This window comes from Cetorhinus maximus, chromosome 14 (genome assembly GCF_964194155.1).
Source record: "Cetorhinus maximus chromosome 14, sCetMax3.hap1.1, whole genome shotgun sequence".
In the NCBI taxonomy this organism is placed as follows: Eukaryota; Metazoa; Chordata; class Chondrichthyes; order Lamniformes; family Cetorhinidae; genus Cetorhinus; species Cetorhinus maximus.
Genome location: NC_135892.1, coordinates 108087138 through 108101890, shown reverse-complemented (window position 1 = coordinate 108101890; position 14753 = coordinate 108087138). Strand labels below are relative to the sequence as shown.

The window sequence follows — 14753 nt, the reverse complement described above, 5'->3', positions numbered from 1 at the left end:
AGGGAAGGTCATTGATGAAGCAGCTGACTGTGTGTGGCATCAGGGAGCCCTAGCAAAACTGAAATCAATGGGAATTGGGGGGAAACTCTCCACTGTTTGGAGTCAGAGCTAGCACAAAGCAAGATGGTCGTGGTTGTTGGAGGTCAATCATCTCAGTTAGAGGACATCCCTGCAGAATTCCTCAGGGTAGTGTCCCAAGATCAACCATCTTCAGCTGCTTCATCAGTGACCTTCCCTCCATCATAAGGTCAGAAGTGGGTATGTTTGCTGATGATTGCACAATGCTCAGCACTGTTCGCAACGACTCAGATACTGAAGCAGTCAGTATCTATATGCTGCAAGACCTGGGCAATATTCAGGCTTGGGCTGATGTATGGTGTGAATGTTACTTGCCACTTAAGTGCCACACAATGATTACCTCCAACAAGAGAGAATCAAACCATCTCCCCATGACATTCAATGGCATTACCAACACTGAATCCCCCACTATCAACATCCTGGGGATTACCATTGACAAAAAACCAAACTGGACCAGCCAGAAAAATGTGGCTACAAGAGCAGGTCAGAGGCTGGGAATTGTGTGAAGAGTACTCTCCTCCTGACTCCCCAAAGCCTGTCCACCATCTACAAGGCACAAGTCAGGAGTGGGATGGAATACTCTCCACTTAGCTGGATGAACACAGCTCCAACAACACAAGAAGCTTGACACCTCCAGGGCAAAGTAGCCCGCTTGATTGGTGCCACATCCACTCCCTCCATCACCAACGCACAGTGGGAGCAGTGTGTACCATTTACAAGATGCACTGCAGCAACTCCCTGAGGCTCCTTTGACAGTATCTTCCAAATGTTTGACCTCTAAAACCTAGAAGGACAAGGGCAGCAGCTGCATGGGATCACCAAGCTCCTCTCGCCTGCAAGCTTACCTCCAATTCACACACCATCCTGACTTGGAGCTATATCGCCACTCCTTCATTGTTGCTGGGTCAAAATCCTGGAATTCCCTTCCTAACAGCACACTGGGTGTTCCAAGACACATGGATTGCAGTGGTTCAAGAAAGGAGCGTGCCACCACCACCTTGAGGGCAATTAGGGATGGCCAATAAATGCTGGCCTAGCCAGTGGCACCCACATCCCATGAATGAATAAAAGGAAAAAAGCTGTGATGATATGTTGCTTTTTTTTAAAGAAATTCATTTGTTCCTTCCAGATTCTCCCAGTTTCCTGCACTGGAGTTGGATAAATTTTTAGAGGATGTGAGGTAAGAACTCCACAGCAGGGCTGTTAAACATCTTCCCTCATTGCTTATTATGTGGATTAGATTAAACTTTGTTTTTTTTTGAGAATGTATAAAGCAACATGACCTAGCAGTTGCTTACCTGAAAGTTAATTATTTGTTTTCTATAAGAACTGTGCTATGCCAGTGACCTTTGATCTTAACTTTAACCTGAAGGAATGGTATTTATCCTTTGACTGCGTTTGGAATGCCAATGCCTCAGCAACCGCAACAGGAGACTGTGACATCGCCTATTATCCCACCATCTGTGAAAACCCCAACACCAGAACCTGCAGAGCTGGAGACCAGGAAGGTAACAAAGTTTCACACTTTGGCAAGATTATTTTTCTGCTAAGCCAGTCATCTCAGAAACTTTCTGTTTGTGAGGTATGTGATGCTGGCAAAACTGCTCTTGTGGCCCTGAGAAGTGACAATAGACCTTCTAGAACCACTGTAGCCCCTGTAATGATAGTTCTCCCATGGTAGTGTTAGGTGGGGAATTCCAGGATATTAAACCAACACCAATGAAATAACAGTACAAATCCATTTAGAATGGTAGTATTGTTGGGGCTCTCGTGCAACTTCCACTATTGAGGAGTACATGTCCAAAGTAATCTTGGTGAAGTGCCACATTGCATTTTATGGTTAGTAAGTACTGTGATTACAGCACACTGGCGATGCAGACTACCAAAGCCCCATCCATTTAAACTCTTGTTCTTCAAAAATCTCAGTGACTTGGCCTCCTACAAGCTTCTTTTATGTTTGGTGAGATGTTCAGTCGCAGGAATAGAAATGGGTTAGAACTTTGCAGGCCTAGTGAGCCAACATTTCTTCTTCCTTTGTGGATTTAAAATAACCTAGAAGTAAAATTTAGTTTAACTGAAATATCCACTTAGTATGGTGGAAGTGATGCAAGAACTGACCAGCTCATTATTTTTTATTCTTTTGTATTTTCGTAGGTCGTTCAGATGCACTGCAATATTGAGCCAGTTGATGAAGGAGCCAAGCATCACGTAAGTTCCTTCCCTTCTATTAAAGCAATACTGAGCTGATAGTTTCTGTGTATTTGTTCCTCCATAGCTAGGCTGTTATCCCTATATTCAAGCTGTGTGAAGGCAGATGATTGTGTTGAACGAGTGGATATTTGTCACAGAGTAGAGCATAGTCACAAAACTTTAGTTTGAAAGCATGACTCAGTCAACCTGCATAAAAATCGAGATACTACTGCAAGTATGTATATGTTATCTGACACAGATCAGTTAAGTAAGGTATTTGTTTATGTTGCCATTTAGAAAACCTGCAAAAGGGAAAATTTTTGTTCTATATTATTGTCTCTTTGATACTTCTGTTGAATACTTTTTGAGTAGAGATAACCTTGCAAATTAATATTCATTTGGTGATTTTTTTTCTCTTTAAAATCTCAGGCAGTCAGGAATAGGAAGTTTTTGATGTTTGTTCTCTATCGTGCTGTTTGTCTAGCATTTATCATTAAATTTGTTTTCTTTGAACTTACTTTCCTGGCAATACTGATTCTTTCTGAGGTATGATACTATCAAAATGAGCATCAATAGGTAGTGTTGACAGGCTGCTTGTTGGAGAACCTCTAAGCTGACCTCTCATATGTCCTCAGTAAATATTCATACAGGAATACTAAATGATCAAGAATCTTTCCCCTCCCCAATTCTCTGATTTCTCCACAAAGGCTCCCAATCTAGATGTGCTGTGAGCAACTCCTGTCCCTGTATTCATCAGTTTGACTCAGTTGGGAGCATTTGAGCCTTTTAAGTCAGAGGCTGTGGATTCAAGTCCCATTCAAGGATATGAACGTACAGTGTCAGCCATCACAAAGGGAGGGGTCATCTTTGGGATGCCGTGTTAAACCTAGGCCCCCACCTGCCAGTTCAGATGGGCGATTCCTTCATAATATTTGGGGAGAAGGGAATTTGCCTGGTCTTTTGACCTGCATTCCTCCGTCAATCAAAACCACCAGAAAGAATCAAATGATTAATTTGTCTGTTTTTTTGTGTGGTATCTTACAATGTACGTTTGTGAGCATAAATGACTACTTCAAAAGTAATGAAGCATTTTGCGGCATCTAGAAGACATGGTGAGGTGCTGTACAGATATAGAAGTTTCTTTTATGCTGCCCTAGGTTAGATAAACTCATTTAGCATTGACCAAGGATTAAACCTAGGCCTTTCTGTTCTTGTCACTACTGTCACAAGGTATGCTTACTCAATAAGCCATTGAGGGCACTTGACACTTGTCTATAACTGTGTGTAAACGAATTAATTAGAATTATCACGGGGTCTATCATGAGTTGATGATAAGTTGCATAACAGATGTGTTGGGGTGTGCCTGACAATTAATCTTTTATATCAGCTGATTACTCAAAATAACTCATGTTCAGAGAAAAAAATATTATTTGTTGCTGTGATTCTTTTCTCATTCAGTTAACTCTACTCTTGAAACTGGAAGACAAGCTAAATAGACACCTCAGCTGTGACCTGTTGCCCAGTACGTACCTTTATCTGTTACTTTGTGCACCTCTGGATTTCCGTTCTTTACTAGAATGCATATGATGTGTTTAATTCCACAGAAATTTAACTTAGTTTGTCGGACCAATTCAGAAGCCTATCTTGATTTAAAATTAAGTTGTTACAGGGCAATTATAGGGGAGTGGCATTTATCAGATATTAAATGTTCATATTATTTTTATATAACTTCATCTTGCATCCCAACATAATGTCATAAACCTTGGTTGTTTTCCAGAACCATTTTCTGGTGCTTCTCAGTATCTTTTGAGATGAGCTGACCAAAACCAAATTTCAGATTGCCACAAAATTGTTCTTTAGCATCAGTGTAACTTGTTCTGACTTGCAATCCAATACCCTCCAGATGCATCCCAGTAATAAATTTTCTTTATTTCACCACCATTATCATTGATTATCCCCAAATCCTCTCCCTGTTCTGATTGCCAAATGACCAAGAATCAGAACAGATCTAGCAGCTCAAAATCGGGCATCATGAGGCACTGTGGGCCATCACCAACAGAATTGTATTCAACCACAGTCTGTCACCTCATGGCCTGACATGTCCCTCACTCAACCATGAAGCCAGAGGACCAGCCTTGGTTCAATGAAGAGCATTCCAGGAGCAGCACCAGTCATACCTAAAAATGAGATGCCAACCTGGTGGAGCTACAATACAGGACTACTTGCATGCTAAATAATGGAAACAACATACTAATTAATCCCACAATCACGGATCAGGTCAAAGCTCTGCAGTCCAGTTGTGAATAGTGGTGGAAAATTAAACAATTAAACAGGCTCCACAAACAACACCATCCTTAATGTTGGGGGATCCAAGCACATCAGTGCAAAAGACTAGGCTGAAATGTTTGCAGTCATCTTCAGCCAGAAATGCCAAGTGGATGGTCCATCTTCCTCCTCCTGAAGTCCCTGGCATCACAAATGTCAATCTTCAGCAAATTCAATTCGCTCCACATGTTATCAAGAAATGGCTGAAGACACTGAATACAACAAAGACAATGGGCCCTGACAACAGCCCAGCTGTAGCACTAAAGACATGCTCTAGAACTAAAAACAAAAAGCTAAAAGCTACTGCGGATGCTGGAAATTCAAAACAAAAACAGAATTACCTGGAAAAACTCAGCAGGTCTGGCAGCATCGGTGGAGAAGAAATCAGTTAACGTTTCGAGTCTTCATGACCCTTCGGCAGAACTGAGTATAGTTAGGAGAAAGGTGAAATATAAACTGGTCTAAGGTGGGGGGGGGGGCGGGGGGAGAGAGAAGTTGAGGGTGTGGTGATTGTGGAGATAAGCAAGCAGTGATAGGAGCAGATAATCAAAAGATGTCACAGACAAAAGGATCAAAGAGGTGTTGAAGGTGGTGATATTGTCTAAGAAAAGTGCTAATTAAGAATGGAAAACAGGATACTCAAGGTACAGCTCTAGTGGGGGTGGGGTGGAAAGACTAACAAAGTTTTCGTTTTAGATTTAAAAATAATGGAAATAGGTGGAAAAAGAAGAATCTATATAAATTATTGGGAAAAAAAAGGGAGGGGGGAGAAACGTGGTGGGGATGGGGGGAGGGGGAGTTTAAGATCTAAAGTTGTTGAATTCAATATTCAGCCCGGAAGGCTGTAAAGTGCCTAGTCGGAAGATGAGGTGCTGTTCCACCAGTTTGCGTTGGGCTTCACTGGAACAATGCAGCAAGCCAAGGACAGACATGTGGGCAAGAGAACAGGGTGGAGTGTTAAAATGGCAAGCAACAGGGAGGTTTGGGTCTTTCTTGCGGACAGACCGCAGGTGTTCTGCAAAGCGGTCGCCCAGTTTGCGTTTGGTCTCTCCAATGTAGAGGAGACCGCATTGGGAGCAACGAATGCAGTAGACTAAGTTAGGGGAAATGCAAGTGAAATGCTGCTTCACTTTGAAAGGAGTGTTTGGGCCCTTGGACGGTGAGGAGAGAGGAAGTGAAGGGGCAGGTGTTGCATCTTCTGCGTGGGCATGGGAGGTACCATAGGTGGGGGTTGAGGAGTAGGGGGTGATGGAGGAGTGGACCAGGGTGTCCCGGAGGGAACGATCCCTATGGAATGCCGTCAGGGGGGGTGAAGGGAAGATGTGTTTGGTGGTGGCATCATGCTGGAGTTGGCGGAAATGGCGGAGGCTGGTGGGGTGATAATTGAGGACAAGGGGGACCCTATCATGTTTCTGGGAAGGAGGAGAAGGCGTGAGGGAGGATGCGCGGGATATGGGCCGGACACGGTTGAGGGCCCTGTCAACGACCGTGGGTGGAAAACCTCGGTTAAGGAAGAAGGAGGACATGTCAGAGGAGCTGTTTTTGAAGGTAGCGTCATCAGAACAGATGCGACGGAGGCGAAGGAACTGAAAGAATGGGATGGAGTCCTTACAGGAAGCGGGGTGTGAGGAGCTGTGGTCGAGGTAGCTGTGGGAGTCGGTAGGCTTGTAATGGATATTGGTGGACAGTATATCATCAGAAATTGAGACAGAGAGGTCAAGGAAGGGAAGAGAAGTGTCAGAGATGGACCATGTGAAAATGATGGAGGGGTGGAGATTGGAAGCAAAATTAATAAATTTTTCCAGGTCCCGACGAGAGCATGAAGCAGCACCGAAGTAATCATCGATGTACCGGAGAAAGAGTTGTGGGAGGTGGCCGGAGTAGGACTGGAACAAGGAATGTTCCAAATACCCCATAAAGAGACAGGCATAGCTGGGGCCTATGCGGGTACCCATAGCCACACCTTTTATTTGGAGGAAGTGAGAGGAGTTAAAGGAGAAATTGTTCAGTGTGAGAACAAGTTCAGCCAGACGGAGGAGAGTAGTGGTGGATGGGGATTGTTGGGGCCTCTGTTCAAGGAAGAAGCTAAGGGCCCTCAGACCATCCTGGTGGGGGATGGAGGTGTAGAGGGATTGGACATCCATGGTGAAGAGGAAGCGGTTGGGGCCAGGGAACTGGAAATTGTTGATGTGACGTAAGGTGTCAGAGGAATCACGGATGTAGGTGGGAAGGGACTGGACAAGGGGAGAGAGAAGGGAGTCAAGATAACGAGAAATGAGTTCCGTGGGGCAGGAACAGGCAGACACGATCGGTCTGCCAGGACAGTTCTGTTTGTGGATTTTGGGTAGGAGGTAGAAGCGGGCCATCCGAGGTTGGGCGACTATCAAGTTGGAAGCTGTGGGAGGAAGATCTCCAGAGGAGATGAGGTCAGTGACAGTCCTGGAAACAATGACTTGATGTTCTGTGGTGGGGTCATGGTCCAGGGAGAGGTAGGAGGAAGTGTCTGCGAGTTGACGCTCAGCCTCCGCGAGGTAGAGGTCAATGCGCCAGACAACAACAGTACCACCCTTGTCAGCGGGTTTGATGACAATGTTGGGGTTGGACCTGAGAGAACGGAGTGCAGTGAGTTCAGAGAGAGACAGATTAGAATGGGTGAGAGGAGTAGAGAAATTGAGACGGCTAATGTCACGCCGACAGTTCTCAATGAAAAGATCAAGAGAAGGTAAGAATCCAGAGGGAGGGGTCCAGGTGGAGGGAGAATATTGGAGGTGGGTAAAAGGATCCGTTGAACGGGGAGAGGACTCCTGCCCAAAGAAGTGAGCACGGAGACGAAGACGGCGGAAGAAGAGTTCAGCATCATGCCGAGCCCGAAATTCATTGAGATGAGGGCGTAAGGGTATGAAACTAAGTCCTTTGCTGAGCACTGAACGTTCAGCATCGGAGAGGGGAAGGTCAGGGGGTATAGTGAATACGCGGCTGGGGCTGGGATTGGAAGATGGGGTGGGGACGGAGGGACAAGCAGGGGTGGAAGGTCCCAGATGGGTGTTGGTGTCGATGAGTTGTTGGAGCTTGCGTTCCTTAGCACTTGAGAGAAAGAGAAAAAGTTTCTTGTTGAGGCGACGGATGAGGCGAAGAATAAAATGAAACTGGGGGCACGTGCGGCTTTGAAAAAGGGTGCGGCGGTGCTGCTGGAGGGAGAGGTCGAGTGTGTTCATATGGCGGCGCATGGCACTGAGTGTGGATCTCAGAATGCGACGGGAACAGCAGTCCAAGAAACGTTTTATGTCCCGGAGATACCTGTAATCCTGGGTGGGTTCAGAACAAGAGGGATGGAATTTCAGTTGAAATCCACATGGGGTGAGTCAGAGACGGAGACAGTCACTGAGAAAGGAGATATGGCTGTGAAAGCGGGTTTTAGTAAACACCTTGTCAAACACCAGGAGAGAACCGGAAGGGTCATGAAGACTCGAAACGTTAACTGATTTCTTCTCCACCGATACTGCCAGACCTGCTGAGTTTTTCCAGGTAATTCTGTTTTTGCTCTAGAACTAGCTGTGCTCCAAATCGGACTGTTCCAGTACACGTACAATGCTAGCATCTATCTGACATTGTGGAAAATTGCCCAGGTATGCCTTGACAACAAAAACTAGGACCCCTGGTTGGAGTCTTACCTAGCACAAAGGAAAACGGCTGTGGTTATCGGAGGTCAATCACCTCAGTAACAAGACATCACTGTAGGAGTTCCTCATGGTAGTGTCCTAGGCCCAACCATCTTCAGCTGCTTCATCAATGACCTTTCTTCCATCGTAAGGTCAGAAATGGGGATGTTTTCTGATTGCACAATGTTTCAGCACCATTCACAACTCCTCAGATACTGAAGCAGCCTGTGCCTATATGCAGCAAAACCTGGACAACATTCAGGCTTGAGCTGATAAGTGGCAAGTAACATTTGCACCACACAAGTGTTGGGCAAAGACCATCTCCAATAAAGAATCTAACCATCTCCTCTTGACAATCAATGGCATTACCAATGCCAAACCCCCCACAGTCAACATCCTGGGGGTTACCCATTGGACCAGCCATATAAATACTGTGGCTACAAGAACAGGTCAGAGGCTGGGAATTCTGAGGTGGGTAACTCACCTCTTCACACTCCAAAGCCTGTCTGCCACCAAGAAGGCACAAGTAAGGTGTGTGATGGAATACCGTGTGGATGGGTGAACGTTTTAAACAAGTGGGATTTTTCAAATCAATAAAACGGTATGCAGATTTGGCATTTTGGACAAGCAAAATGCTTTGGCTCTTTGCAAAGGTGCCTTTTAAGCGCAAAGAGCAGAATGAGAAAAGGGCTTTTTTTTTTTTAAAAAGGTTATCAGATCACTCCTTTGATGGTTTGTGGACTGTATGTGGAACATGAGGTCCTTATGCATGCAATCATCACTATCTGGATAACAACTGAAGGACCATTTTAGCCTACCTCAGGAGGCAGGTCTTTTTCCTGCAGTCGGGCAGAATAGCATGAAATTGTCTGGCTTTCACCTCTGGGCTCAATATTTTCTCCCAGATGTCATTAGCACACTGTGGATTTTGTGATGGGACTTAACAACATTTGCAATGTTGAATTAGCTCATATATTAACTTCATCTATCTATTTAACTTATTGGGAGAACTTGTAAACAATGGTTTCTTGGTACTTTTTTCTTGCTGTGCTGCAGGGTAAATAGGACATTGAGTCACACTTGATTCCAGGCAAGTTTCTGTTGGCCATTTTGGCTGAATGTGTTTTCTGTCTGGTGGTGGAAGGAATGACGAGTCCCTAGATATCTCATTAGCATTTCAACAGACTAATTTTTGAAAAAAGGCAAAGGCTTGAGAGAACTGAATATTGCTTGGGGAACATTTAATGGGGCATAAGTATTGCAGCAGTTAATAAATAACATAAAAGGAAATAACATTAAGAAGATAATGAGATGAGGAAGAACTTAATGTTTAGAAATGCCATCTTTGACAGAACCACCAACTGAAACAGCTGGGCTATAATTACCAAAAGCAAGAGCATGATTGTCCAAGCACATTCTGTGGCACTTACACTTGTCTCTTCCTTGTAGATGAGAGCTGTCAGGAGCTGGCAGCAGAACTTGTTCAGCTGGGATTCATCAGTGAGGTAATCAGTTTAATTTGTTTTTTGATTTTTAAGTGCTTTTGGCACTTTATTTTTTCTTATTATCTGTCCCCTCCCTCATTGCTAGGTTTTGGTTACCCAGGTGCTGCGAAACTCAGGTGCATTATCCATGTGTTCATTCTCCACATGTGATTCTAGACACGCATACCATTTTATGAAAACTATGTAATTAGCTTAAGGTTATAAACCGTGTCCTCCTTCTGAACAAAAGGAATTGAAAAATATTGCCAACTGTCTTATTTCATTGTCATATTTTTAATTGTTCTGACAATAATGTACATCGTCATTGAACCTCTTGTGAGTAACAGTCAGTTGTTCAGAATTCAACTTGGTCACTCTATTTGCTAAAGATCCAGGCTCCAATGTGTATTTCACAGCTCTAGGTGGATTGCATGGATATGACTGCACAAAATGTGATATGGGGATATTTGCAATTCTGTTCTAATTTTTTTTAATAGAACTTGTATTATATTCTGGCATGTTGATGAAATTTGTAGACCAATAATGCATGTATTAACAGAAGTGTTACAATTGTAGAAGATGCTTCTTGCATTTAAAATAATCAATAATTGAAGGGGTAGTTTGGAGAGTGTGGCATGCCTTTACGCTGAGTGATTGGAATATTGAATGCTTTACTGCAGACGATTATTAAAGCTGACAGTTGTTGGAAAAATGTGCATGGATACAGGGCGAGTGTTTTAGTGCTGACATCATTGAGGAATATTCCTCTTAAATGTACAAAAAAAAAATTTTCTGTGTTTTGAAGTCATTGCTTCTTCCTACCTTTTTGAACAGATTGATCAGAGCCGGTTAACCACTTTGCTCGAAGATGCATTCAGCAAGTTCTTCTACAGCAGGAATGGCTCTCTCTCCGATGTCACCGTCTCATCATAGCTACGCTAGAGTCATCATTTGACGCAGCTACTTCATTACCGGTCTGAGACGGGCAAAAGACGGCATCGCAGGAAGCCATGCATTCTGGCTCAATTGCATGTTGTAGTATGGTGATGTTGAGTTCCCAGCTACAAATGGTGAACATCCCACCTTTTGAAAAGTTCTGTTGTCAGTATTATGTCCCATCTGTGCTTCACCTGTGACTGTCGTATTTTCTTTCGCCGTATGACTCGCAGAGCGCTGCCACATTGGAAAGGCGCTTTTCTCTTAATGGAAGTATATGTGGGTTGGAGGCAGGGTGGAGGGAGTAGAAGGCTGCTTAAACTGACGTGGAGGCTCCACAGAGAAAAAGTGAGGGGGTCTGCACATAATGAAGTATCACTAGATACGTTTTTGTGAACTCTCTCAATATGTTGTATCGCTTTATATATATGCCAGTGATGTGCATGTTTCCTCTATGTTGTATAATCTTTGCACATTTGTTTTCCAAGATGTGGGATGCTAGGTGATTTTTAATGACTTCTGACAGTGTTCCAATAATCACACTTTTTAAGAGGCCACCCCATGAAAGAAAGTTCCCACTATTTTTCAGTGGTAGTAAATCCAATGGTTATCTAGTCTTTTTAAGTAGCCAGTTCAATGAACCTGTCCCAATTGGTCAGTGGAATTTCAGTGAATTGTTCTGGATCCAAACACAAAATTGCAACATCCCACTGTCGTTTCTCCAATGTGTATAGAATTCCTGACTGGAAATGAACTTTCATTGCAAATTAGTTACAAGTCTTAGGAGTCAGTTGATACACCGGGGCTGCCTTTGTTTTAACTGAATGCTTTATTGAAGCCTTCCTTCACCCTGTCCCAGCCTTTTATGTAAAGCCAAACAGCGATGCAGACCTGTAACCCTTACTCTGTAGTATTTTGAGTTATGCGTGGCTGAGGTTGTGTTGTAATTCCTGCTATTTGTTTTGATACAGGAGCACACCATTGCAATTGTATTGATCGTTTGTTAGCCATGTGTTTCTGTGAGGTCAGTTGGCCAAAGGAGGTTGAAATGATTTGTGTTTCATCTTCTGTCTTGAGCCAAATAATGCCATAATAATATATGGGTGTGCTTTTTTTTTGGTCATTTTAATTTGTGAGCAAAGAGAAGGGTGAAGTCTGCTTGCAAGAACCAGTTTGCCAGTAACCTTTTCTGATTAAGTCTTGCATTTTCTCATCTTAGTTTCTTGTATATGTTGTGGAATGTTTTCAACTCTATCTGCACATAGACAATGGAATTTTCAGATAAAGGGAACTGAAAGGGGCTAATATAAGATGGTAAAAAGAAAAATTCAGTGTGGGGTGGGCAGAGTGGGGGAGAATTGAAGACTTAATTAGAATTGCTGTAACTTTTGAGAATTTCAAAACACTGTATTGTGGCATTGTTTGAAGCCCTGTCTGTGTTTAATACAGCATTCATTGGAGCAAATATACTGTACTGAATAAGCAGTGCGTGGCTGTTCTTTTGTTAACTCCGACTGAGTAGCAAAACATTGTGTTTTGAATTTGTGTGGGTGATTGCTTTTCAGGTTTCCCCCTGCCTTGCAGCTCGTGTGTATTGAAGTGGTCAGGTATAAAAGGATGGTTACCCATACCGCTGTACCAGCAGATTCTAAACACCATTCCATGTATATTGTGGAGCATTGCTTGCTGTGAATTTTTTTTAAAAAATCATCTTTGTTTGAACTATTTGAAATTCATTCACACTTTTGTTCGGACAAAAAATTTTTTTAACAAGAGTGAGAGGTCAACAATAGGGCTTTCGGATTCAAAATTAATGAGGTAAAAATGACTTTTGGAAATTGAATTTTTTTGTTTATTTTGTAACCTCCTTGAGCTTAATAACACTGGGATAACTAGTGTCCTGATGCTGTGTCAGAGACACGTCACCTTAACATGAAAGATCAGTGCAAAACTGGTTTTGCTAAGTACTCATTAGGTGAGGGAGACCAATGGCCAAGTTTGTATCCATCTGCAGTTTCAAGACTGTTGCCCAGAATCTGAAAGTTGCACTTTTCCAGTTCTACAGCTGCTTGAAACCTTTTGGGGTAACCCTAAATTGCATAGGTGTGAGAGAGTCTACATCACTTGTCCCTTGGGTGTGAGTCAGTTCTTTTGATCGTGGTCTTTTGCTTCAGTGAAAATTTCACTTGGCGTTTGTTATAAGATTCACTGTTTTATAGCTATGTCGCTTATTTAGGGGAAAGTGGTGTCTTTTCCAATCCTGAAATGATGCGTTACTGCATGGTTTCTTCTAAGGTTGAACACATTATTGTGCAATGTCATGAGCTGTCCTGCTTGAGGAGCAGAGGACTTAACATGGAACTAACTTGCAACCCAAGTACAAATGTATCACAGCAATGTGCATAACTTTAAACCAAGGTGATAGAAGATTGCAAAAAAGTTCAGATTGTGTCTTTGCCTCCAGTTAAAGCTGATGAGGCTTGCCAGCCCCTTAGGACTACAATGGCTAATTAAGCTTGCATTTAGGTGCACAAGAGAGCCCATAAGTTCAAGAAGTTGCCTACTGTTTTTTGTTTCCCTTCCTTTTTCATCTCTTCCTCCCCCACAAAAACATTTAAGAGTTATGTTATGAAAATTGGTTTGGCCTCCAACTGCCTTTCTAACAAAAGAAAACAAAATTAGTAATCCGTTCTGAATTTTGCATTTAATCCTAGAGGACAAGGATCTGGAGGTCTTCCTAATTTCTGTTAGTCACTGCATCTCTCAAAATTTGAAACTTGGTCTGTGCTGACGGTTTTGGGCACCAGGTTAAATGTGCTGCCGCATTTGATGACTATTGAAGAAATGACTGTCATTTCAAGTGTTTGACACCCAAAGAGCACAGGTCAAAATTTCACCCCTGGTGAGAAATATCCTTTTTAAAAACTATTTCTTTAAACTGCGTTTGACAGTAACTTTTGGGGCAGAGGATATTCTTAAAGTGAAATTCACCATCAACTTGGGTTGTCTTTCTTAATCCCATAGCTAGTATGTCACACAATAGAAATTTGATTTGACTACCTTCTGTAAATGACAGGGGTCAGTAGGTAAATAGTTTATTTTGGGAGGCTAATTCAATTTTTTTTTAAACTGCATCTTTAAAAAAAGACATTGGAAATATTGTGTGCAAAGTCTGTTTTTGGCCATCTCCATTGGAGCCAAGGTTTCCTTCTTGTAAATTCCTATTTTTGAAATTTATAAAGGTTTGTGACTTATGCGGGTAGGGGATGTGTGGGGAGAGAAAAATAAAGATTAATTAGTTTTGGTTTTGCAAGGGAAAAATCTTTAATAGCTCCTTGGCTATACTTGGTTATTTTTCTTTTCGAAGTGGCAAGAATGCTCAATGAAAAGCTTGCCAAATAAATATATTTCTCACAGTAGTCAGCAGAGTTTGAGTTACAACTGTCTGTGATGCTGCATTATTGTTGCGTATAGCATTTCAGTCGAGCAATCCAGCAGGACACCAAGTCACCTGTGCATTTTGTCCCTTGGTTTTGTTACTGACTGACTACTTTTTAACTTAAACAGAAATAGTTGTAACGTAATCTTTTGTTCCCTTTTTCCTAGCTGTGACCTAATGTTGAAGAACAATGGTTTTGTTAAAAGCTAGGGAAGGGCACAGAATGTTGAAGGGTTGGCCTGCAATAGTTGTATTATTGCCCTCTTTTAACCCTTTAGCCATCCCTGTGGCACGTGTCCTGGGAGGGGGGGCACTTATACGTCACAAAATATTATGAACAAGCCGTATATAGGAGAAATGTTGATATTTGCCAAGGCTAGACTAGGAAAAGAAGGGAATTCTACCCAGTTAAGTCCTATTAGCAGAAGAATTAGTAATAAAACACAATGTAAGCATATGGGGTACTGTGAATTTTCCATTCTCAAGTGATTACAAGCAAAATTTTGCACTGTTTACACATTATGAATTTCTGAATCTGCTCTAAATGCTGTGATTTAGTCCGTTGACAAGATGACAATGGTCTCTTCCCTCCTAAGGGGAAAGATTTAATTCCAAGCTGGGATTGCTTTAATTCCTTTAAAC

The 14753-nt window shown here is 42.6% G+C and overlaps 1 protein-coding gene across 1 annotated transcript in view; it reads left to right on the top strand.

Moving 5' to 3' along the window:
* Positions 1 to 12157, top strand: part of nrbp1 (nuclear receptor binding protein 1) — an 89277-nt gene extending 77120 nt beyond the window's left edge. Inside the window, exons 12-17 of the mRNA XM_078557447.1 lie at positions 1208 to 1258; positions 1451 to 1586; positions 2233 to 2286; positions 3727 to 3790; positions 9702 to 9757; positions 10571 to 12157. Of these exons, the coding sequence (XP_078413573.1) occupies positions 1208 to 1258; positions 1451 to 1586; positions 2233 to 2286; positions 3727 to 3790; positions 9702 to 9757; positions 10571 to 10669 (460 nt within the window). The 3' untranslated portion in view covers positions 10670 to 12157. The remainder of the gene's footprint in view (positions 1 to 1207; positions 1259 to 1450; positions 1587 to 2232; positions 2287 to 3726; positions 3791 to 9701; positions 9758 to 10570) is intronic.
* The last annotated feature ends 2596 nt before the right edge of the window (positions 12158 to 14753 follow it).